Below are 27251 nucleotides of genomic sequence, written 5' to 3'. Positions count from 1 at the left end.
TTCAATAATTCCACTAATCTTCGCGATTTAATATCCCTCTCGTATAACGATACGATGTTTCTGGTTAATTTCTCCCATATGTCAGTCGCTCTTCAGTCTTCGTTGAAAAAAACCTACATATTTAAATTTTACTTTTTATCGTTCCATCCTCCGCTTTAATATGTTTGCTTCGCACATCTGGGACCCGAGGAATTGTAACATTTTTATTTATCCACGAAGTATCGTCCTGAATTTTAAAACTGTTCCTCCATAAAAAATAGCAAATGTGACTTATCGTATTCTTGTCTTAGAGCCTTTATGGTACCATAATATCGTATAAAATATCGTAAGCATCTGAACGACGCCGTTTCGTGAAATACCTCGACCATAGCGTCGCACATCACGAAAATTGACATCGGACTATGGTTATAGCAGACGCGTATTTGGACGAACTAGCGTTCTGACGAATGAAACATCCGAAAACTGCAATGCCTAGCACTCATAAAAATCTATAAACATATTTGATCACATCGACGTATTGGATTCATCAGAACTCTAATTTGTCCTAATATGCATCTACCTTAACTGTTAACCAACCGAGTGTGATCTTCATAATTTATTCGAAGTCAGATTTTTCTCTACAAAACCACGGACGAAATTTACACCGTGTATAAGTTCATCGAAAAATCTAATTAATATAACAGTGATATAATATAAGAAACAAGAAGCCAACAATCTTCTTGCAACGTTTCATTAATTCGTAAATTTTTTACTCCGAGTTACAGATAAATAAATAAAATAAAAATAGAAGTAAATCCATGGCGAGAGGAATTTTGAACTGCAATACAAAAAAAAAAAAAAAAAAAAAAAAAAACATGATAATATCGTGGCCTGCCGAAATCAACGGAATAAATACTTAAATAAAATAATTTAGTTAGAAATAATGAACGGAATAAGTAACTTAACTGAAGGATTAATTATCTCGACTGATCCAATGCCTGGCTTTGTCCCTGAAAAATCAACATAATCAATATCGCATTTCTTCGTAATATTTCTAGAGAAAATTTGCTATCGTTCCGTCGGCGGAATCGCGTAGGTTCTTTTATTTACTTTCTCGTTACGAAAGAAGAAAGAGAGGTCGGTGCGCATGTGAAGCATCCTGGCCTGCGCGGGCTCCATCGACCCTCAAACCATTTCGTATACGTTTCCAGTACGTGTTTAGCGATCCTACTGTGCCAGTTTGATCGGAAAAGGGAACGAGATAAAATCACCATCGATTGGCCAATTAACCGGCGCCCCTTGTCGGACAATCGTGCCTCGACTGCATTCGAGACCAATCGTTATCTCTGTGTGATATCGTGATATTACCGGTTAAGGCAATCGTCCACACCTGTCACGCCACTTGATCTCGATCCTCGTCTTTTCTGGTTAGACGTGTACGGTCGTTTCGTCGCAGTGAACGATTTTAGTTTATTTCATTCCGATTACTCTCTTTGTTATTTCGTTATCAACACGTTGACTGTCGTACGAATTTCATATACTCTGTGCTGGCAGCGGCGACAGATGTCGATGGTTTACCCTGCAAATAATGTACGTTCGATTTTAGCGTTTTCGAGAAAAAACGGTTTTACAAATTCGATGGTATTTTATAATTAAATAAGTACGTTCTGCGATGTAAAATTGATCGGCAAATTGTCCATTGATCCCTCTTAGGAACGTAAAATGACAAAGGTCATATTACGGTTCAGGATCGTGGCTCTTGAAAATCTCTCTCTGTGTATGTGTATATATATACATATAAGTAGAATAAATAAAAAGATTATTTTTGAGAAATTTGCGAGATAGATGTGATTTTTATACGACGCAATGAAACAGCGAAGAATTATTTGTCACGTACAAAAATTCAAATTTCACAAAAAGCGGACGTACGATCTTTGTGCAATAAGCCATCGATACATTTGATTTGATAATATTTGATTTTTCGAAAATACTATATCGTTCACTTCTTTCTCATAATGTTATTCGAGTAATTCACGTTGCTGACGATTGATTGGTCTTATCTTAATTATTCCAAAGAATTTAGTAACGTGGGCCACCGATGGCCACCGTGGCAGTCAACGTATTAATACGTATTTTTTCCTCTTCTTTATTTCAAATGCTATTATATTTAATTATAGGAGGGAAGAAGACGAAAGAAAAGGACGATGGTTGTCTTAAAGGGGACGTTTTAAAGGGGAGCGAGTTCTCGAATTTACGTAATCGTGTTTTAGACGATTGTATACACGGTGACTTGGAAATCGTGCTGTAATAGGAAAAGAGGTGATTCCCCGTGTAGAAACAAATCGAAATCGTAGAACAACGATCTTCAGGTATCTCCCCCAAGGATTCTCATTTGAATTAAGGGATACAAAGGGTGTTTGTATAATAATAGATCAAAAGCAATGGAAATTTCTCCAGTTTCAATCTCAAAGTTTCTTTGGGATTACTGAGATTAAATCGGTCGAACACTTGGAAAGTAATTCACAGAGAAGATTTTACAATTTACGTAATCGTACTTTAGATAATTCTATGCCTGTTAGAGCAACGTATTAGAATTTTTGTTTAGAGGTTTTGTAAAGAGTATTCTACGCTCGTGTATGTGTAATAGATCAGTAAAGGCAGGATCAGTAAAGGTTTAGAACGGAAGAGTTTAAAAGTTTGCTTTTATTCAGGTGGAAGACGGATTGAATTTAACGAAGCCCTGCGAGATCGTTTCTGTGGAATCTCAGAGTTTACGTAATCGTTCCTTGGACGATTATCTGTTCGTTAGGTTAATGTACTATTGCTGCTTTTATTTGGAGTTAGGGGATATATCAACATACGACATAATGGATAGAAAGTGGTTGAAGATTGGAAGGAAGGGTGTATTGGGGATGAAATAACAGAACGTTTTACGTTTGCTTTCTCTTTCGTGATTGAGATTCTGTCTTTCGCTTCTTTCTTATTAATCGCAGTTTCTTTCATACTTACGAAAGAATACAGTTCCTTATGTCGCAATTGAAATACTAAAAATAATATTTTTAACTTATCTAAAAATTGTACATTTTATCGTACTGCTCGAACAATACTATTGATTTTTCGAACAATTTGAGTCGATCAAAAGGCTGGTAACTGTGAGCATCATCGAGCCTCGATATTTATAAAAGTCGCATCACCGCGATATATACAGCGAGTCAGAAGCGATTCTAAACAGGTTTTTTTCGTTACAAGCGATTTCTTCGTAGATTCTACGGTATATTCGAATCGTCGCTTTATTCCATTGTATATCGGGCAGAAAAGTGACTGCAGAACTCTATACGTGCCGTATATAAAACACGGAGAATCTTTACACTGGGTCTACATTGTCAGGTCGTTTAACAAAGTGAAACGCGATCGATCGTCTAATGTCTGATATAAATTGTGTCTTGTTAATCGCACAGCTTGCAATACGACTGTAACGTACACATAGGTTTTCCTATGGCATAGCCCTTTGTGCGATTTAAAGCATCCATTTTCATTAAGACGTTGTCGTGAACCAAATATGCCGATGTCCTTGATGATTCTTAGAAATAATACTTTCTTATTCTTTCCATATACTTTTCTTGTGAAAACTATTTTTATAAATACTATTTAAACTTTCTTTTTTTTGCAAAAACTATTTATATGTAGCACACGTGTTAGTCGAAAAGTTTTGGGATATTTCGAAGAAAGAAAGCAACGAGAAAGATAAAAATGACGTACGTAGTTCAGGATGTAAATGACCAAGTTAGATTTACGTTAAATTTCGTTGTTGATATTAACGCTAAAATTACAATAAATTCGATATTAATAGCAAATATTAATACACATTTACGAGCATATATATTCCTCTTTATTTCGATATATTGCGATGGTGAATGCGTTATTAATTAAATCTAGACGTTCAAACGAAATTATACAATGTTTCTGCAAACGTGTCTTTTTTTTTTTTCCTTGAAATTAAATTCCAGTTTCGTGACCATTTCGTCGAATAAAATATTCGTTCTCTTATCAATAGACATACATATGTACTACAATACCAAATACGTATCGTACGGTTTGGGCAAATATTGTTATTAACGATAAGCTTACCATGCTGTATACTGAAAATCGCTATCTTTTGAATAATTACGAACAATATACATTATCAGAGACACTTGTCGTGCCTAAACAGCTAGATATTATGTGTCTCTAACACGAATGTGGAACGTGAGATAGTCAGATACGCGATCAAAAAGTTCTGTCACACCTACAATTAGTTGTTACACTTTTGCGAGTGAAAACGAAACGGAACGTGGGTGGGAACCATGGGTCGGTGATCACGCGATTTTACCTTGCTTCTATTCTCAGAGAGTTTAGAATTAATTTAACGAATAGTCTTTACATTATAACTGTAAAAAATGCTTATACACGAGTTACAAATATTATATATCTGTGATTATACAATGGCCGATAGAAGCACGAATTGTGCAAATAGTTTTAGATTCGTTAATATTTCTCAGTGTCTATATTTATTACTGGTTAATTTTTCATTGATTTATTATTGTAAATGTATTATTATACAGGGCTGTTATTCGGTACATTTATTGGGAAATTTCAACGAATTCTACTTTATTTGATTTTTTTATATTGCAAGGCATTTACAACGCGAGATAAATTAGCAAAGTTGCGATAAAATAAGTTGAAAATAAAAGCAACCTAAGGGATACAATGCGTTTACGTACATCGTTCTCTTTGTCTATTTGAAGTTTCAATATCGTAAAAGCTGCGCGAGAATAATAAATATGGGAATTTTGAAAGATATTGGAATTAACATGATTAAAGTAATACTTGATCAAAATAATATTTATTCAGAATGGTGACGTGTTCGAATGTAATTACGTGGAATTTGTAGCGAATAAAGTGATTAAGAGGAAGAATAGACAATGTCGGTGGTAACGTTCTGTAATGAATTCTACGCGATCCATCATTCTAATTTGCGTTAATTTCAATGTAAGATATGAAAACATATTGGTCTTCCTTCTCATTAGCATATGAAAGCAGCCTTTTGTATGGTACTATACTTCCGATAAATGACTCAGTGTTCGCTTACCTCTTTAGGAAAACACGGAAAAAAAAAATAAAAGAAGAAGAATGTTTCTACTTATTACGATTACAATTCTCTTTTCTGCTCTCTATTTCTGACACGTTTTAACGTATCCTCAGACTACCAATATGTATTTTCAAGGTTCTTCACTAAGAGGATCAATATGTATCGTTAATATCTATTGACAAATTGACTATTTTCATCGAGAACCCTGAAATACAACGATTATTGATTAAATGACAAATTTATCGATTGTCCGAGAGCACTTTTACTTCTATAAATCAAAACTACTAATTAACAGGTAAATAGTACAATACATAAATAAAATTCATAAATAATCTTCAGAAAATTATATAAAAAGAAAATTCACTCGGCTGTTACTATTGTTAAATTTCATTGAGATACTTAACTTGAATTTCGTGCTTTGTTAAATTAAACGCTACACGTTCAAGGATTATTTATTTTTACTCGTAATACTATCAGTTTAATTTACACTGTATTGTCGAAAATAGCGTGTCAATATGTTAGATTTATTTATCGTGTCCTGCGACAGTCCACTGTACGTTTACTTAAATATTTAATTAAATATACAGGGTGGTTGGTAACTGGTGGTACGAAGTCGAAAATATAGAATAAAAATTTTTTTTTTTAATTTTTCCATCGAGACAACGATCTACAGTGAGATCCGTTATAACGAGACGCGATAAAGTGCACGCGTACCGAGCGAAAATTCAAAGTCGATTTTCTCGGAAACAAAGCCTCGAACGAAAAATTGTTATTGTATATTTTCGACTTCTTTTTTCGCCTAGAATCACCCCCTTTCCGCTTGTACCACCAGTTACCAACCACCCTGTATAAATATGTAATATATTGTTTATTTTTGCAATTATTCTGATCTGTAATCATCAGTAGATAGTGGATTTTTATGCAATTTTATAATAATAATAATAATTTATTTTTCAGCTCTTCGATTATGAAAAAAGACTTGGTTTACGATTGTTATTTTTATTTGTCTTGCACTTTTAATCGTAAAACTTTTATGCAATTTTATATTTTTATCAATATAACTAGCGATTTGTCTCGTGTATTTAATTTTATGACAAGTTTTCTACTTTAGATGTTTTATACATTTATGCATATTTTTTTTCATTCATGAAGCTCTAAAAAACGTCCTTATGAAGAGTCATATATATCGTTTTACATTATCTTTCACATAAAATTCTTACATTGTAACTTTACTAGGTATATGAAGTATATCTCAAGGTATATGAAATTTTAAACATTAATTGTAGAAAATATAGAGGAAAATTACATCTCTTCAAAGAACGATGTGCATGAGTACACATTTCAATGCGTGTATTCTCCGTATTTTTGAGTCTTCAAACTTCTCATACACGCATACAAATCCGTATTCTAATCATCATCAAAGTATCATTCTAGAAAGACATCAAAGTTCAATTTTTTATCAATTAAAATTTCATTCTGCATACTCTCTTAACTTATTTTATTTTTTTATTATTAAAAAATTTTTATTCTATATTTTCGACTTCTTTTTTCGCCTAGAATCACCCCCTTTCCGCTTGTACCACCAGTTACCAACCACCCTGTATATTTAATAGATGATCAAGCACGTATTTAATTTACTACTATTCGTTGTACAATTGTTTATCATTCATTCCAAAATTTACCACGGAGACGTACTTATTATACAATAGGATTTAATTTAGTAACACCGTTTCCAATCGACTGTCGAGCGATCATTGAAACTATTTAAACGATATGGTTGCTGCTTGCGCAGATGTTCGCACACGCTTGAAATTCCACGGTAATTCAGAATACCGAGAAACACGTATTATCCCATCTCGCAGCCGATGTATGGCATATTGCCAGCAGTGTTTCGCGCGTTGCATTTGTTCGCTAATTCATTCGCACGCGCTAATTGCTCGGCTTTCTTCTTGACCTTTTGTCGTTCGTGCGCGTCCGCTCGCTTCGAACTCGACTGGAAAATTCGAGGCACGAAAGTTTAAACATGAATTTCAGTCGTTTTTAGAAAAGATATTGAGCGATAAATGTACACGAAGAAAGCTGCAGGTAATAAAAACGAGCAAACATATGAATTGTGATGGTTGAAATGTGAAAAATTAGTTGCAGTTATTCCAAGAGAAGTTGTCGAACGAACACGAAAGAGTAGTTGAGATATAAATTATGGTAGCCAAAGTGGGAAATATTTCGAGGAAAATTAATTCGAATGTTTGATAGGAATAACTAAAGGATTTCCTGGTTGGGAAAGGAACCGTGAAACTCTTCGATCGACTAGAGAAACTTCGGTCTCAAGGATAAAGTTGCGAAGCATATTAACGTTAGACAGCTGCATGAGTCATTTCGTAGGATTGCTTTGCAGATTCCAAGTAAAATGCATTCGTTTTATCTAGGATGGAAAGTAATGGAGGAAATTTAAAAGAAAGTTTAATTTCTCGTATTCTGACAATTTTCTACGGTTTCAATCTAATCGTAGAAACTTTCGTTCACGAGATTCTCACGACTGCTATCCTTATTTATAAAAATAAGTTTCTTAATTTTATCGAGTTCCATTGTTTTGCGAATTTGCAAAACTCCGCCAATTTTGATAGATTTTCACAATAATTATCTTTCCCGTTATCTCTTAGTAGGTGTTGTTCTTGCGATTACATTTCAAGCAAAAACCTAATATACAGGGTGGTTGGTAATTGGCGGTACAAGCGGAAAGGGGGTGATTCTAGGCGAAAAAAGAAGTCGAAAATATAGAATAACAATTTTTCGTTCGAGGCTTTGTTTCCGAGAAAATCGACTTTGAATTTTCGCTCGGTACGCGTGCACTTTATCGCGTCTCGTTATAACGGATCTCGCTGTAGATCGTTGTCTCGATGGAAAAATTAAAAAAAAAAAAATTTTTTATTCTATATTTTCGACTTCTTTTTTCGCCTAGAATCACCCCCTTTCCGCTTGTACCACCAGTTACCAACCACCCTGTATAATTCAATTTGAAAGATCTTGCGGTAAACCGAAAAAGGTTTATCGTAATTAACGTCGAAAAGTACGTAGAATAAATTTTTCCCCGTAGAAATTCGCCGACCTACTCGGGCAGAAAGTTATTCCAAGAAAAAGATGCTTCTGAACAATGCGAGTAAAATGGTTCCGGGGGAAATGGTTGGAAAATCGTGCGCTGCGACGAACGTTTCGCGGAAAGATGGAAAGTAATTTGGTAAATCGAAGGTGGCGTGTCTAAAAGTCGATTTTTCGATCGAAAGTTACGCGAGTGAGACGAGAAAATTTCTCGATGGTTCTTCGTGGTTTGCTGGCACCAGCGGCGGCGCGATGGACACGAAATAAAACAACGAAAAGGTAGAACGATTGCATTAATTGAAGTTCTTAATGAACGTTGGACCGCGTTCTAAAAGAGGACATAGGTGAAACATATATAATGCTTGTTACGTTACATATATAATGCTATGTTAGAGATAAAACGCGAAATTCAGAGAAATGGTGTTTTTAATTTAAAAATCGAATTGTGTAACCCTTCTCGCATAATATTTGAATAACATCAACATTCTTTAGATTATGGACAAGGTTGGCTCGTTGAAGATATTTGATGCGAGCTAAAAAGTTGCAATTAAAATTTCAAACTGACTTGAACAATGAAATAACGATGAATGACAATTAGAAATTGTTATTGGAATTTTATTATGCTCAGGGTACATTGAAATACAATTGTAACAATAACGTGTATAAGTTTGATTGTTCGGTCTTGCATGATCTTGACTAATTTTTGTCGTATTGTATCTTGTACCTTATAGCTACGTAAGAATTAAAAATGTTAGGACATTAATTATGAGACACGGAATATTTTTTACATTGCCGGATATTCTCTTTTCTTTTTTTTTTTTTTCAAACAATGACATAATATTGTATCAATTTATAGAGTAATTTATTTTCCTTGGTATGAAAAGCATTTCCTCCAATGAAAAGCATAATATGAATACAAACATTAATTGTGAGACACGGAATATTTTTTACATTGTCGGATGTTCTCTTTTCTTTTTTTTTTTTTTTCAAACAATGACATAATATTGTATCAATTTATAGAGTAATTTATTTTCCTTGGTATGAAAAGCATTTCCTCCAATGAAAAGCATAATATGAATACAAACATTAATTGTGAGACACGGAATATTTTTTACATTGCCGGATGTTCTCTTTTCTTTTTTTTTTTCAAACAATGACATAATATTGTATCAATTTATAGAGTAATTTATTTTCCTTGGTATGAAAAGCATTTCCTCCAATGTAAAGCATAATATGAATACAAGCATTAATTGTGAGACACGGAATATTTTTTACATTGCCGGATGTTCTCTTTTCTTTTTTTTTTTTGTTTTTTCAAACAATGACATAATATTGTATCAACTTATAAAGTAATCTATTTTCCTTGCTAAATATTAGCAATGCAAATCATCTGTCTTGTTGTTACGTTTCTTCGTATAACTTGCTCGAAAACCCTGTTTGTTCTATTTAGCGTGTTATTCGTTCATATTTAGACATACGCGTATAACAAATACGTAAAATAAGGAGTTGAGAAACACACGAGTCGGAGTTTTAATTGGACGTCTATGAAATCCATTCGTCGCTACTTGAACCTCATTGATCTTGCGTGAAACGATATTTTATTTAACGACGAACGATTTAATACAAGAAAATATAAAATCGATGTTAAGGCCGACTCGTTAACGAGATGTTTTCACACTTTTCCTTTTTATCCTTTTTTTGTTAATTAATTTCCACGTCGAAAAGGTGAGAGGTGTATACCGTACGGTTTATCGGCGATCTCTCTAACTGCGTAGACGAATAATTATACCAAAATAGAAAATAGTATTTCAAATTACACGCTTTTCTTTTTCGACTGTAATTTTCGCGCGTAACTCCATGTTCTGTCTTATTAAGCGCAAATAAGAGAAAAGCAAAGTGACTAACGGTAATGTTAAGAAATAAAATTAAAATGTAGAAATTATTAATTAATTCAGATTAACTGTGAATGATAATATAATATCTTTTATAACAATCGTATTTTTTTTTTCTTTATATATACATGTAAATCGGAAATGAAAGGTAAAATTTCTTCGAGTAAGGTTTCGTTTTTGAGAAAATCGATTTGTAGATTTATAGATGTATGTGCTTTGAGTTATGTGCTTCTGTAATATGTAGAGAGACCAAAATCGATAAACCGATAGATACCAACAACATGTCGCGATAATAAACCGGTAGAATAATAGATAATAAACCAGGACGTTCGTAAGTGTATAAGCAGGAACAGAAACAGATATGTATGTACACCAAGGTTTATCATATCATTACTTCGAAGTTCAGTATGCGCGTAAGTATACTTGATACATTGCAATGTTCTCAAAAAAACTTGTTCAATTGAATAAATAGAATATTGTCTATAATATTCTGTTCCTTATGTAGACATTGCATTTATTTATATTTTATGTACATCTGTTTCATTTAAACCACAGTTAATAGTAACATGTACATATTTTTGCATTAAAAATAAAATTTTGTCACTTCCCAATGAGAAACATAGCAGCGGATGATTTAAATAATGAGACGACAATTTCATTTATTTCTAAAAACAACTGAATTATATATAACTAAATTAATAAATATAAGTTTTATCATATATCATTATTACATCGTTCCAGGTATAGAATAATATTCTTTTCACACACACAAAATCACATTAATGATAAATAGACTATGGATGTTTACGTATTATAAATTCACATCTGTGTGAACCTAAATTTTTATTTATTTATACTTCTTTATATAATCGCTTTATAATTCTCCATAAATGCCTAAACATTGGTAGTTTACTAATAAAGTCATAATATTTTTTGATGATATTCCAAAAGAACAGGCATAGAATGATAACAGTAACTGGCCTGTGGAAGGTATGCACATGTATAACATTTTTGTTACGTCACTTTACATGCTGACACGAAACAACGATCATTTTACAGGGGTCAAGAGAAGCAGGCAGCCGGACAATTAGGATTATCACGTTATGGACCGCAGGTGATGAGTGTGTTGTGTTTATGCACCACGATACACCAGACGGGTCAGAACAACAATCAGGCCAGCAAGATACTTCCGAGCACACCACCGATCTCATCTGAGGAAGAGAGGATAAACTCGTCGCAGGAAATACCCACCGACGAACTGGCTCTATTAGCTAAGCTGGAGGAAGCCAATAGGTGAATCGTCGCGCTGACTAACGTTCAACATCGACATTGCATGTGCAAACGAATCGTGCTTTAGATACTGCGTATACATTGCCGCTTACACGTTCAATTATGTTGTGTTACGTGACTCAATATCATTCCATACACGATCAGTTGATTGTGAATGAGAGAAGGTGTAACTTGAATGGGATGAATCAAAACATTTCTACATAAAAGATAGCTTATGTAAATCGAAATATAAATATTTGGCGCTGTTCTGAATACAATGGAATATGCTAAACTCTAAATTTTTTTCTAAGCGTTCAATTTTTTAGTAAATGTAGAAGAGGAAATATATTGTATGCGTTTCTATTCGATTCAACGAATAGGTGAATGAAAACACTTTTAAGGAAAAAGTGGTTTACGTGAATGGAAGGACAGATATTTGTTGCTACTCTGAATATATTGACGGTGTTTTCTAAATTTCTAGCTTTTCAATCGCGCATCTTTGCATTTAGAAAAGAAGAAATGTTGTATGTTTCTATTTAACTCGATAATAGGTGAACACAAGTAGATATTGAATTCACATTAATATGAAATCTTTTAATTATTCTGAATAGTCTGTTTTTGTATTAATTTGACAGTTATGTTTATCTTATATTTTTATATTTCAACTGATACTAAGCACACGTTTAGAAAAGAATGTATATACTCTTGCATTAATTAGGATATTTATTATAGTCTTGGGTTGTAACATATGAAAGTATAATTTTGTATGACACTACCTATCCGTAATGTTCTATTAGCTGAGAGTAATTATACAAAGAACTGGCATTTGTTAGTAAAAAGAACTTCAAACTTTATAGCACCACTTGATCGTATTAGTCCATTATACATCTATATTTATAAGTAATTTTTATGAATGTCCGAAGTTAATTGGATTTAAAAATTCAAGTTAATTGAATTTAGCAAGATAATTGTATTTAACTAAAATTGAAATCTAATTGATCAACATATTTAATTTATATCTAATTCATCCACTGTTACTAATAAAGATGAATTTATTTCATATTTATTTTTATTTCAACCAAGATGATCAGATATCTCATATGTTACCACTCAATAGTGTTTTAACGAGATTGCATTAATGTAAAGTACATGTCTAAAGAGTTTGATGTAATTAATAACAGGCTTATCGAATCGGATGCAAAGTCGTTGAACTCGCTCCAAAGCAATCACAGTAGAAAAGGTTCCGACACATCTCAGGTGTCCGTGGCGTCGGGGGGCAGCGGAGGAAACAGCGATGCCGCACCCCGACGCCACAATTCAGCTGATGGTGAAGAGAATACGTGGACCCTATGGGGTCACATCGTCGCTGATTGGGATTATCATTGGAAGAAGAGGAAAGAGTTCGTCAAAGAATTAGTACGTCAAGGAATACCTCATCATTTTAGGTAATCAACTCTTTAGCAAAAACTTAAATTTATCAAGTTCATTAGTATCTTTGGATGATCTACGTACTCTCCTAAATTTAATAAGAATCAATAAGAAGTAAAATTATAAGATAAAAACATATTATAATGAGTGGACAACTGATTCATGTTCATCGTTACAGAGGTATTGTTTGGCAACTATTAAGTGGTGCACATGACTCTCCTGTGAAAAAGCAATTTGCTGAGTATATCAAGGCTACGTCAGCATGCGAAAGGATAATCAGGAGGGATATAGCCAGAACGTATCCTGAGCATGATTTCTTTAAGGAGAAAGACGGACTTGGTCAGGAGAGTCTATTTAACGTTATGAAAGCGTATAGTCTTCATGATCGTGAAGTGGGATACTGTCAAGGTTCGGGATTTATTGTAGGATTACTCCTTATGCAGGTACACTTTAATATTTGAGTGGGATTAGAGAGCTATAAAAGAATAAGAATAATTATTTTAAAGAAAAAAAAAAAAAAAAAAAAAAAAAACGAAGACATGGGATGAATTCTGTTGAGTCAATCAGAATTAAATAGGTATATCAATTTGTTACAGCAAATGCCAGAAGAAGAAGCTTTCGCTGTACTGGTAGCGCTTATGCAAGAGTATCGTTTGCGAGACATGTTCAAGCCGAGTATGGCTGAATTAGGGGTGTGCATGTATCAGCTAGAACATTTAGTTGCTGACACTCATCCCGAGTTACACGCTCATTTTACGGCTCAAGGTTTTCACACGTCAATGTACGCGTCGTCTTGGTTTCTTACGCTTTTTACCACAGCGCTCAGCCTACCGCTGGCCTGCCGCATTTTTGACGTGTTTCTGTCCGAAGGCATGGAAATTATTTTCAAAGTTGCACTGGCCATGTTGCATTTAGGCAAGGAAGATTTATTAAGCTTGGACATGGAAGGCATGTTGAAGGTAACTGTTTATCATCAGAATCCAACATCTTGCCCATAGATAAGAACTTTAAAAAAGTACAGAACATATTACGTTTAGTCGTAAAAAAAAGTCAAGTATCGCAGGCTTTATAATTAAACAATGTTTTCTCCACACGTGGATTTGTTTATTAATTATTTTATTAATATTTATCAGTTTTTTCGTGTGTAGTTCTTTCAGAAACAGCTACCTGGAAGAGGCGAAAAAGATCCAGATGGTCTCATGAATCTTGCCTATGGTATGAAAATAAATCCGAAAAGAATGAAGAAACTCGAGAAAGATTATACTGTGCTGAAAATGAAAGAGCAAGAGGAGATGGTTGAACTTCGTAGGCTTAGAGCAGAAAATAGGTTACTTAGGCAAAGAACTGAACTTCTGGAAGCTGAGTCTGCGGAGTTGGCAGATAGATTAGTCAGAGGTCAAGTTTCTCGAGCAGAAGAGGAGGAAACTGCTTTCGTTGTACAAAGAGAATTAGCAGCTCTTCGACACACGCATCTTGAAACCAGTCATCAGCTTGAGCAAGCTCACGAAGAACTAAGATCATTGTCGCTTCTGCTAGAAGAAAATGTGACATCGAAACAATCCTCTTTGGATGAAATTTTGTCAAAGCAGGAAGCATTGTCACAAAAAGAGGAAATGATACAGTGTTTGCAAGAGGAATTGGTAAGAGTTCGACTACACGAAGCAGAGAACGACGCGACGATAAGGGAACTTAGAGCAAGAATACAAGAATTGGAACAGGATAAAAAGACGTTGCGTGAATCAACGCCGGATAATTCTGTTGCTCATTTACAAGAAGAACTGATTGCTGTGAAACTAAGAGAAGCAGAAGCTAATCTTTCTTTAAAGGTAATTCATTTTTTTGGCACGTTAAAAGTTGTGAATTTTCTATATTTATAAAGAATCGCTTAAGGTTCTCAAATATTTGTAAAGTATGTATTATGTATTTAATAAACTTATCGTAATATAAGAAATTTGTTAGGATCTTCGGCAAAGAGTAGTGGAATTGAGCAGTGCCTGGCAAAGGCATCTGCAAGAACATCGTTCCGCTCAGAATCAACCTGCAAGCGATTCCACGCCGAAGAAACTTTTGTTTTGGGAGAACCGAGGACATGAAGTGCAAAAGTTCGAAGAGGATTTAATGACAACCAGAATTCGAGAGATGGAAGCTTTGACAGAAGTGAAGGAGCTTAGACTCAAGGTCATGGAGCTTGAAACTCAAGTGCAAGTTGCCACGAATCAACTTCGTCGACAAGACGAAGGAGGGAAATTAATTAAAGAGGAATTAGAGGCTGCCTTAGCTAGGGAGAAGGAACTTACTGCCAAACTACGGGAGCAACAACATAAATATTCCGATCTGGAGTCTAAGATGAAGGATGAAGCTATGATGGCTAGGATACGTGATGCAGAGCATGCGCAGCAAGTGGCAGAACTCACCCAGAAAATATCTCTTCTTGAATTAAAAGTACTATTTTTTTATTTGTACTAATTTCTTTAACTATCCCAACATGAATATTTACATACAGATATAGCAAATATGGATTATCCCTATTTTTTACAGAACGAAGAGATGCACGCGGAAGGTGAGCTTAGAAATAATTTAGATGACAGTGAGAGAGTCAGAGAATTGCAAGATAAAGTTGCAGAATTAAAAGCTGAGGTATGTGAAAATTCTTTGCTTTATTCATGCTGCATTAATGAAAGCATTGATTAAAAAAGAAAAAAGAACTGCAGTAAGAGGTGAATGGAAGAAACATTGTTAAAATGTTATTTAGAGCAAGATCCAAATTTAGCCTTAGTATTATATTTTTTGCATGTATTGCTCAATTTGCTCAGGATATTTTTATTATTTCTATAAAATTTATCATTAAACGATGTTAAGTTAAAAATAGAACCATTCATGTGAATCTCAAAGAAGCATACAGTATTTTAGTACTGAAAATATAGCTGCAAATGCTTTCAATTATGCACAAGTATAATTATTATACATATTTATGATCGACGATGATCCTTGTTAAATTTCCTTGATTAAAGTTGAATCTTATCTCTTTGTTTAACGTATTAACTACACTATAAGTTCAAAGTATCAATGGTAGAAGTAATGATGGTAGTTAACAAAGATGTAGAATTATGATCTTATTACAGTAGTTTAAGGTCTAATTTTTATTCAATTTGCTATTAGACTGCAACATAGTAAATTTTAAAGCTTGTAGAGTTACATAACTATTAAAACATATCGTACATTTGGATATAGAAGTAACTCGAGTTGTTAGCTTGTTATAAGATCTTGATTTCTTGTTTCAGTTCGTCCATTTTCATACGTCTGTTTTCATATAATCATATACATAAATTCTATACAGTTGTCGTAATCATTGATACATTTAACATTTCTAACAAATTATTTCTGATTTTAGTATTTTTAATATTTCTACGTGATAAAATAATAAACTTTATTTGCATAGAGATGATATTTTATTAAATTTTTTGTTTCTAGGATTTTTCTACATAAAATCATCAATTCTAATGATACTTAAAAATCATGGCTCAAGTTTTTTCATGAGAATTTTATACAATTCACTGTGACAATTTTTTTAAATCATGTTTACATATCTGTGATAATGCACATTTTTTGTAACACCATCTTGTGAAGTACCCATGTTTTTCACACACACATTTTTTCTCTATCTGGAAGCTCATATTTATGGGGGTTTAACACTATTGTTGCTCTTTTCTGTTGCACTGTTAATTCACATATCACAAAGGATTGAGATGTGATACAAAGGATTGATGTGTTCCTAATAATGTTCTAACTGACTGTCCTAAATCCTTTCAACAAGAAGGATATATGAAAAAACATGTATATAAATCAATTGTATTTGTTGGGTGCACAATATTACGTCAATCGTTATAATATATAACATAAGCGAGGATGTAATTTATGCTTTCATGTTATTGTGACTCACAAAATTATGCACCAAATTGCACCTCTTACTGCAATGTAATGCTAATCGTCACGCTGATAAACAACTTTTTTTTATTGATAAAATCATGTGCTATAAAAAGTTTAATTACAATTTTCGTTCCAGAATATTTTTCTTTCTGCTTGTAGGTGTAATATTAAAATTAATATGAAATTTTATTAACATTATTGACTATGATATTAATTAATTAATACCGAGATAAACGTTTTATAATATTTCCAAAATTAATCAAGTGAATACTAACTATGTGACACATATTTTTCATATTTGTAATTAACAATTAACTGTTATGATAAAATATAGCTTTTCTCATATTTTTCATATTAAACAGATAACATGTTCCTTCAGAGGTACCTGTACACATTAAGAATTCATTGTGCTTTCATCATCAAAAGTACATCTGTGGTTGTTTTAATCCTCTCCTGATTTTGTGTGAATTTTCTGTTCACATAATTTGTGTGAATTTTCTAAGTCATGAGAGAAATTCTTGACATGTAAAAGCTTTGAGGTGCATTCACAGCTTGTTATGTCTCTGCTGCAATGCAAAATATAAGTAATAAATGTCGAATCGCTTCTAAACTTAATCGTGGTTACGATAGCCGCTCAGTTAATGTTATTTTTTGCATTTATGAAAATAAACTAATCATCATCGTAACTAAATTAAAATTTATATCTTTGAGGGCATCATAATATAATAAAGTATGTATTTGAATAAAATATTTATGTTTTAATTGTATTGTACATTGAAAATTTGCAATAAATTAATTACAAGATTTTAAAACTAAAAAATATATTCTATCTAAAATTTATTATGAACTTTTTTTACGACATTAAAATAGATATAAGTACCAAATTTTCAATGTTTTAGCATTAACATTTAAGGCGTTTTGTGTAGTCACATATTAAAATCACTCTATTATAAATCAAGCTTGCCATTTATAATACTAATTGTGCTTTAAGGACATTGTATTAGATATTGAGAGCTAGCACAGCACGGAGTAACAATTGGTTCTAATTCTACAAGTAATTTTAATTGAAAAAAACATGCAGAAAGTATGATTTCGAAGATACACCTTCAAAGATATCTCATTTATTTTTACACCTTTTCTTAATTAGACATTCAGCAGAAATGCATTGCAATATATATGCTATTAAAAAGATATATCAAGCAAAAACAATCATTCATGTAGAGAGATATAGTATCAATTGAAGTTGATTTTAATGTGAATATAAATATGAATGGAATTCTTATTGTGTAAAGGTACCAATCATTAACACAAAGAAATTAATGGTCTTGTAAAACTAACCCTCTATTGCTGTGTTATCTCTGTCTCCTTAGTTCCCTACGCCAATCACCAGCCCGGAGACTGAGCCTTGGCGCTGGCTCGAGTAAGTCTTTACCCATCCGTAAGCATTATTTTCTTTCCATTTCATGTTTGTAGCATGATGACAGTGTGTACTATATCAAAAAACTGTATTTTCTTTCCATATAGTTTTGTACATATATTTTATGAGATAATTACTTGCTATATTAAACTACAGGACAATTTATCCTTGTCTATAATAAAGTGCTATGAGACTCAGAAAAACATTAAAATGAATTTCGATCTTGTCCTAATATCTCCTTGGACTTTTCATTCATCTACACATACACATATAATTCCCCATTACATTGTTTTCTTGTGCTGACTTACAATTGCACATCTAACAAAGCACTGATTTAATTCACTAACTGTGTTTGATATATGCTTGCAACTTGCACATTGTAATTAGTGTCTGCTTGCTTTACTTTCATTTTTTTCACTAATTTATCACAGGTGTAAATAAAGTTTTTTATTGTAGAAAGAAATAGGAACGACATTTGTGAAATGCTTTAAGAACATTTATAAGCAATATTACAGATATCTTTATGTAACACATTGCTTAATCAATGTGTTAAGTAGTGCATGCTATCCATTATAATTTTCCACACAATTTTCAACTCTGTGTGCTTTATATGAAACATAAAGTTGATGCTATCAATAATTTATTAAATATAGTAGAAGAAATGGATATTAAGGATAATTTAACAGTTAAAAATTTGTGCTATATTCATAGAGATGCACAATCGAATAAGATTATTTTCATTTAGAATTCTAGTAAAAATAACTACTTGATAATTTTTTATTATTCTTTGTTGTATTTTTTTCAATGAATTTTCGAACATACAAAAATAAAATGCATGGTAATCATATTTGGTTCATCTAATCTTAATCATTTATATTTATTTGTTGCAACTTTTAAAACACATCATCATCTGATTTTAGGCAACTTTTATCGCCTTAAAAAATGGCGTGAAAGACTTCAAAAAGTAAAAAAATTGAAAAGATCAGAATAGAAGCATCTGAATAAATTTCATAAAGATTGCATACATTATAAAAATTACATTATTTTGTGAAAAAGAAGTACCCAGAGATGGTAATCTCACAAAATTGTCCTAGAAATAATTTTCAACAGAGTGATTGTTATAATTAATAGAGTACCAAATCATATAAACTAGAAACTACAATGCACATTTGCCTAACAAACTAGAAAGTAGTTGAACCATGTCAAATGGAATACTTTTAGAAAAGGAAGCATAAAGCACATTCCTTTTGAAAATGATGATGTACATCTGCAAAATCTCATAAAACTCCCTCTCAATGAAATTTACAAATATTACTGCATGTTAAATGTGTGTCACAGGTCATGAGGCTAGAAAGCTGGAAGCAACGTTGGACAGGCAATGGTGGGCAAAATGTAAGAAGTTTCAGTGTTGACACTGAAAGCGAGCTGGACGAGCGGGATCTCAGAATTTGTTTACAGGATCATATCAATGCAACTACACAGAACTCACCAGAGGTATAGAATTCCATGCATACCAGACATTAGGCAGCTAATTGTCGTTCGAACACACACAGAAGTATTCCATATGTCAGAGCAGATGGGATCTTTTACGTTTCATGATCATGCTTTCGCTGTAGAGAGAATACGACGAGTTATAACACACATATAGAATATTATAAATCGAGAACACATAGGAATAATAGCGATATTATGTTTTTAGTTTACGTGTAATATCACTATAGCTCGTGATGTATTAACAACATGGTAGTAATTAAAATAGGTGTAATCTGGCGGTCATTAATAACGCAATATAAAATTATCTGACCCGGATCGATCATTCGTTGCAATCAGACTTCGAAGTAGTATGTATTTGTAAAATGTGTTCGTTTAATACAGAATGGTGTCTAGAGTGTCTCAATGTCTCGTAGACATTTTGTTTCAATAGCATTGCAATTAACATTGACAATTTTAATTATTTTATCACGAGTCTCCGCAAAACCAGAAACCACCTTCAATTCATTCCATTAATTTTTATAATAGATAGTTCATTGCATTTCGAAGTCTGCTTACAATCGACGAATACTATAGGTTAAATATAACTATGTGACGCATAAACGACACGTTTTTATACGTATTACGCATTCTGTGTATTTTTTGTAATTTAAACCAAATGTAATTCCATTTAAGGAATTGTATATTGAATAGAATGAAATCCGGCGACGGGGAAATCGGAGTCTTATACAAAAGACTAAGAGTCAAAAGGAAAAAAAGAAAATTGATAAAAAAAAGAAAAAAACGCGTTTTTCCTGATGCGACGGAATACTTAGAGTCTCATTAACAAGTCGCAGTAGCGTATTACTCCGGTTTGTAGAATATTATAGGAAAACGAAACAATAAAACAAAACACATACATATATGAGTAAATAAAGTATACCAAATACTCTTTGGATTCATCAGTATTCTTCTCGCGTACATTCGCGTATTTATAATACGCTAAAAGTAGTAAAGAAACGACACGAGGTTAATTTCAAACGGTCCAACTATTGAGTGGAAAACTTGCGCACACAATTAAAATACAGTACTGTGCAAAAATCTTAGGTTATTTTTCTAGTTTTTACATTTTGCTTTTCAAAAGTGATTGAAGGTATGGTTGGCATTATTTTAATACTATTGTTATACCTAGAAAGTTAATATCTATCTTTAAGTAATTAATATTTTTAAGTCATTAATATTTTATTCGTAAATCATGTTTTTATAATGCCATAAATATTTGATAGTATTTGGAACAGCGAAATTGCAAAATTTTTAAAAAATTTATGAATCAGAAAAGACAGCATCTTGAATAAAATATTGAACAATTCCTTTCCATATAATAACATATACAAAACCTTTTTTATTATAGTAACTAAAGTAACAGTAACGTAGATAATTTGGGATTTTTTCACAGTATTATGTACACATACACAAACATTCACATTAAACAAGATTAGAAAAGAAAGATGATCTTGATTAGATAGAGAGGGGTAAGTAGGCGCTATAAAAGATTCGTAATTTCGTTAAAATTGGATCTAAGCAGCTGCTGATCGGTGAAGGGTGAATCGGTGTTCTTTAAATCAATTTACTAATTGCAGATTATTGAAAGTGAAAGTGAAACCGAACGAGATAATCGGGAGTACAGTTGTAAAACTTAAATAGCCCGGATAGCTCGTTCCTTATAGCGAGGACGTGATAATTACTTCCAACGTAAGTAGTTGCGCAAATCAGAACGTCAAACTGCTTTTATCTCAAATTTTTTTTATTCATGGATTTGTTTTTTTTTTTTTTTTGTTCATTTCTTTTTTCGGTTTATTTTCAGCTTAATCGAACCCTTAACGATCCATTCTCGTTCCTGCAATGATTGTACGTGTTTTCAGACGGTTTAAGAATTCAAGTAAATAGCCTAAACGTATTTACTTTTAAGATAAAGGGAGCAGCTGATCGATAAAGAGAGCAACTTTTCTTATCGTTCCATAATGATACACAATACATAATTTTCAGCCATTTCGGTTTCGTTTTATCGCTTTGTCTCTTTTTCCTTTTTTCTTCTCTTTTTTTTACTCTTTTCATTCGACAAGTGCAATCTTTATTTACGTTCATTAACGTATCTTCAGAAGAGTGTTATTAAAAAGTATATATATTGAAAAATGATTTTATGGGGCAGTGTAAATAGGCAATTTTATTATCGATTATTCTTTTAACTAGATTTTGATACACAAAAATATCTTCAGTGATATAATATTTATAAACTTAAAGTATGCATGAACTTGGCAAAAGTTTTATTACTCATAAAGAGATAACAAACTAGAGATTGGGAAGAAGCAATACTTAGTAATTAGTATATTTAAAAGTTGAGAAATGTATGTTTGATATTGATTCTAATTAACCGTCGTTCATGAATATTCATTTTAAATCGTTTTACGTATCGTCTGTATTTTTATCTACAGATTACTTTTATTAGAATAATCATTAATATTTGTTATCAATTTCTAGAAATGTATGTTTGAGATTGATTCTAATTAACCGTCGTACATGAATATTCATTTTAAATCGTTTTACGTATCGTCTGTATTTTTATCTACAGATTACTTTTATTAGAATAATCATTAAAGATTTTTATCAATTTCTAGAAATAAAAAATTTATGAGGTATATAATTTACAATTTTTATAACGAAAATTGTGTTCTTAAAGTCGATGGCAATTTTATTTACTGTACCTATATTAATCTTTTTTAACTAAATATCAATTTTTAATTAATTTATTAATAACGAATTTTATTATAAATAACACTGGAACGTTAAGGGTTAAACGCGTCCACAGTTTCTCGCTTTGGCCTAAATTGTACTGTACATAATTTCGTTTTGTCACGAATAATTGGCACCAGGATTATAAAAATCGATCGTGAACGCACCGAACACAAGAATTCTCTCAAAAAAAAACGAGACTTTCTGCTTTCGTGCACGTTTGATCAGAAAGGAAATTGCATGTAACCTTTGCGATATCATAAAATCTTATTAATCGAGTAAATTATTAATGTTGAGTAAATCTGCTAATCAAAAAGGAGGGCTCGATATTTAGACTTTTACAACGTGGATGATCTTTACTCTGCAGCAAGTAAAAATTCTATTTGCCACTCGAAACTCACATTTTCACTCGCTTTCCAGCTATTGTAATTTAAAAATCAAGTCTAAAATTATTTTATCGCAATTGTCTACTGTATTTAAATATATATGTATTTATTGATTTGTTATGGGGATTCCTGTGATGTATTCTGTATATGAAGATCATAGGAGACAAACATAATAAGTACATTTTTGTTGATCCTCTGACTTTCATATCATTTTACGATTAAACAACAATGTAATTAAATAACTTGTTAGGTTTAAAAATAATATTAATTATCAAGACATGCAATGTTTTAATATCATGATGAGGAAAATTTTAAAGAGCATGAAAATACACATGTGTAGCTTCACAATCAAATAAAAGAGATAGTTCTGTTAACATGAAAGCGATTGACATTGTACTGAATTTTAAAACTGTTTCCTCGTAACAAATGTTTCTCTCCTGTACTCCTCATATAAGATTTCAATACATATACATAGTAATTTATATTTACGAAACTTTTGTAATTTTTGCTACGATTTCTAAATTTTGTTATTTTATAATATATAAGGAATACTTGAATAAATCAGTCTTTGAATTCGGTTTTTAAACATTTTTAACATTGTGATTTTTTCATAGATCGCTTTTTAAGGAATACTTTTAAGGAGGAAATTTTTCGATTAAATTTTTCTAATCTTTGAGGAATATTTGTATTGTGAGAATGATGGATCCCCTGTAGCAATTCGGTATTTTCCAGCAAATCACGAACAAGTCAGTATGTTGTGTCGCTTTTACACAATTCACGAGAAGGGAAAACGTTTCTGTAAGAGACGAAAAATCATTCCGTAGAAGTCTATACTTAATTTTAAACAAATCATAGAAATACGCTAAGGCAATGCTTAATGGCACAAGCTCAATAATTTATTACTAAGAAAGGCTTAGTTTCTCGTCTTTTCAGATATTTCGCCAGAGAAATCGAAACATGTTTCTTTCGTCTATTAAAAATAAGGAGAGTAAATAGGAATAATTTCGATACTGCCTGATATTCGAAACCGAGTGGATTAAACCATATAAATGGCTAAAGAGAAGTGTCCATTAGAAAATATCCAAAATTCTCTCACGTCGCTTTTGCGAATATAGGTGTGCGATTATCTGAAAATCAATTTTTACGCAGAGTACTGCATTTTCTTAATTTTAAGCTTGTTCTAACAACTAATGAAAGAGAATAACGATATCAAATGATAGGAGAAAAATAATGATTAGTTGTATTTAACTGGAAAATCGTGAAAATCCAAAAAAAAAAAAAAATTATATAAATTAATACGATTTAGCTACAGCTCTTTTATTAAAAAAATGTAGAATTGTGATATATGTATATGTACGTGTGTACTTTAGTATTTGTTATTTTAAACAATTGACCAGTAAATGCATTTAAAAAAAAAATAGTTTGATCTGTTGCTTTTATCGAAAAGAGAAATTATTTATTTATTCGATTTTTTAATCGGATTTTTTAGCGCTTTTCAAAAATACTGATCGAGTTTAACACGAAGCAATCTCTTGTACACTCTCGAGTATTTTCTTGAAAAAAAAAAAAAGTTTGGTACAGAGAATTGTTTTATTTATACTTATAAACGATTGCTATATTTATGTAGCAGTTATTTGTACAGTTTTCACATAAATACTTCTGTTTATTATGAATCATATAACTTATTTGCGTTCAATAAAACTATCTTAAATAATGCCGCTATAGTAATCAGTATTTATTATGATGGCAAATATTTTCCCAGGTATCGTTTGATTTTTAAACATTGTCTATTTATTGCCTTTATACTAAAACTATGTACAGTCATTATTAGTCTGTTATATTTTTTAAAAGCTCTTATTATTAGAAATCACTTGTGCAATTTTTAAAATGATTCTTTTGTAAATCGTGATTGTACTGGTTTTAATAAAAATTAATCTCTATTTTATATATTTACAATACATATTGTATACTTTCAATTTGAGGTTTAGAAAGAATTCTTTGACCATATTTTTTAATAATTATTCTTAGTTAAATTTTAATAACAATCTCAGTCATAACTCTTCTAACAATAATAATAATAATATAAATAATTATATAAATATAAATTTACCGGGAAATATATCGGCTATCATCGATCAGTATTCGTAGATATTTATCGATCAGTATCAATATTGGATTAACTTTCACCATCGATAGCGCCAACTTCAGTCGAGAAAGAAAATAGTACTAAAGGACGTACAGAACTTATTTCTTATCGTTATCGAAAGTATGCGAGTGACTAATATATGTCTTACTAACATTATTCATCCTTTTCTACACGTTTGTACTTTAAGAAACTATCGTGAAACTCTTCAGATATTATATTCATTCAACGTTTTACACAATGCAACGAGTCTCTGTCTGAATATACCTCGATATCTTGTTACGGATCATTTCGAAGTAACTATATATGAACTGTACGTATTCTGCGCATTTAAACTGTATTTCTAGAACGAGCGTTCGTTAACGAATCATTTGTTAGTGATTTTCCTGTTGTATACAAGGTTTTTGGACAGATAACGCGCACACTACGAACAACGATATGAATTTGTCACGAACATTGTGGGGAATATTATAACATCAGGAGTAAATAAATTTTTATTCACTTTTAATGCTGTAGTTTTCTTCCCTTTGGTGTTCAAACATCAAACTATTTAAAGAAAATTCCATAGTATTGAAAAATGGTTTGTTTTCATGTTCCAAAAATTTATATTTGATTTTTATCTTTCTAAACAATACTTTGTGGATCGTTACAAGATGTTCATATATAACGAGTGACATATATACAGAGTATCACAGTAATCATGGTACATTTGGCAAGGGGAAATAATAAGTTGAAAATGTAGAATAAAATTATTTCACAGGATGCTTTGGTTCTGAGAAAATTAAATCGAAAACTGGTCAAGTACGCGTGTATTCAATTCATAGTTCAATACATTCAAACTCTATTTTCTAGAAAACAGAGGGACAGTAAAATTTTATTCTACATTTTTTATTTATTTTATCATTTTTTTCGTAGAACCATATGCTTTTCGATCGTACCGCGTTTGCTGAAACACCGTATAATATATAACAATAAAAATTAATTACGAACATCTTGAAATTATCCACGAAATTTTATTTAAAAATATAAAAATTACAGTAGCTACCAAAAGTATTTGTACACCACTGTATTTATTATTTCATTTTCATATACTAATTAACTAGATCCGACTGTAACACATTTTGTATCATTTAATGGTAACTTTCACATGATTACAAAAATTTGATAGTATGGAAATGAAATGTAGAACCTAATAAAGAAACGCTTTAATGGAATATACAAATATATACTTTTTGTAGCCACCGCAAATATAATCTTTTATATAGTATTTATGTATCCTTTATTCCACATTTAGTATCTATTTATCTTTTTTCCGGTTGGTCGATAATCGAAATCGCTTCGAACTTCAGTTCTTACCCTTCGATCATTAATTCGCGCCTCGAGACAAGGGGACTCGGTCGTCTCCTTATACCTATTGATGGTCCCTAAGCGAAGCGGTAACCCACAGGAAAGGTATAATCCCGCTTACAGACTTAACAATCTCGATACGATATTCGGAAGGAGCAAGAAGGATGAAAAGGAGAGAGAACGCTGAGAAAAACATGTGAGGGAGAGTGTGAAAAAGAGAGAGAGAGAGAGACAGAGATAAAACGAGCGAACGCAAAGACAAAAGCAAAGAACCAAGGACCAGGGAGAATTTGCGTTCATGGGCGGCGCTAGTTGTGGCAGGTAGTTTTCCAAATGGAGTCTATCGGCCAGAGAGTGGAAAAAAGTAATCCGTGAAAAGGGGTTCGTTGTTACGCCGATCTGATGCGACGTTGCCGATTCTGTGCGAATGAGAAGAGCGGTTGGCTGGGTTGGTCCAGGACCGAAACTAGAACATTATAGAGCCCTTCCCTCATATAACCTCTCTCTCGGGGGAGCGGGGAGCGTTGAAACAAGCGCTATAAATAATATAAATTCTAAACTTTGGAATATTTGAAACAAAAATACAACTTATTGATGAGAGGAGAGAGAGTGCTATTTATATGAGTATAACGATTAATCCATACGATATATATTTCGTAAAAGCAAACAAAAATTTCGATACAAAATTCGATGAATAGAAATAGAATATTGTTATGACAATGTATGTATTTGATAATTCGTGCAGGGTACCTAAATACATAGTTGCGAGTTTGTTCGGCCCTCTTGAGGTGGCGGTGGCGGCAGTGTTGCCAGGCGAGACTAACCACGACGAAGTGGAAGCCGAAGCCTGCTTATGGGGGTTCTCGCGGGAGGGAAGGAGGGATTGAAAGGGGAAGTTGGATGAAAAAAGAAAGGTAGAATCAGGGCAAAGAAAGAGAAAGAGCGGCACGCGGACCGGGCAGGGGTGGCGGACCAATTA

The 27251-nt window shown here is 32.2% G+C and overlaps 1 protein-coding gene and 1 long non-coding RNA gene across 14 annotated transcripts in view; one reads left to right on the top strand and one right to left on the bottom strand.

The window, feature by feature from the left end:
- Positions 1–25433, top strand: part of LOC126864956 (ecotropic viral integration site 5 ortholog) — a 30134-nt gene extending 4701 nt beyond the window's left edge. Inside the window, exons 1-13 of one of the 13 annotated variants that reach the window (XR_007689395.1) lie at positions 1296–1415; positions 2157–5402; positions 8202–8482; positions 11155–11388; positions 12546–12809; positions 12971–13235; positions 13389–13751; positions 13941–14618; positions 14752–15234; positions 15331–15429; positions 19475–19630; positions 21247–21358; positions 23716–25433. Coding sequence is in view for 9 of the 13 variants with exons in the window: in XM_050616899.1 (XP_050472856.1) it covers positions 8418–8482; positions 11155–11388; positions 12546–12809; positions 12971–13235; positions 13389–13751; positions 13941–14618; positions 14752–15234; positions 15331–15429; positions 19475–19630; positions 21247–21306 (2667 nt within the window). In the remaining 4 variants the exon portion in view is untranslated. Of the gene's footprint in view, positions 1–1269; positions 1416–2156; positions 5403–8201; positions 8483–11046; positions 11086–11154; positions 11389–12545; positions 12810–12970; positions 13236–13388; positions 13752–13940; positions 14619–14751; positions 15235–15330; positions 15430–18089; positions 18158–19474; positions 21139–21246 lie in introns of those variants that run through there. The other 12 variants (XR_007689394.1, XR_007689397.1, XM_050616905.1 and 9 more) reach the window with 12 other exon arrangements.
- On the bottom strand, positions 583–27167 carry LOC126864968 (uncharacterized). The gene is made up of 3 exons (XR_007689399.1): positions 27023–27167; positions 19626–26808; positions 583–1558 (listed from the first exon to the last, which is right to left on the bottom strand). It is a non-coding gene; the product is annotated as an uncharacterized LOC126864968 (long non-coding RNA).
- Positions 27168–27251: the final 84 nt, after the last annotated feature.

This window comes from Bombus huntii, chromosome 4, assembly GCF_024542735.1.
Source record: "Bombus huntii isolate Logan2020A chromosome 4, iyBomHunt1.1, whole genome shotgun sequence".
NCBI lineage: Eukaryota > Metazoa > Arthropoda > Insecta > Hymenoptera > Apidae > Bombus > Bombus huntii.
The sequence above is the reverse complement of the archived record's forward strand: the minus strand, read 5'-3'. Positions and strand labels throughout refer to the sequence as shown.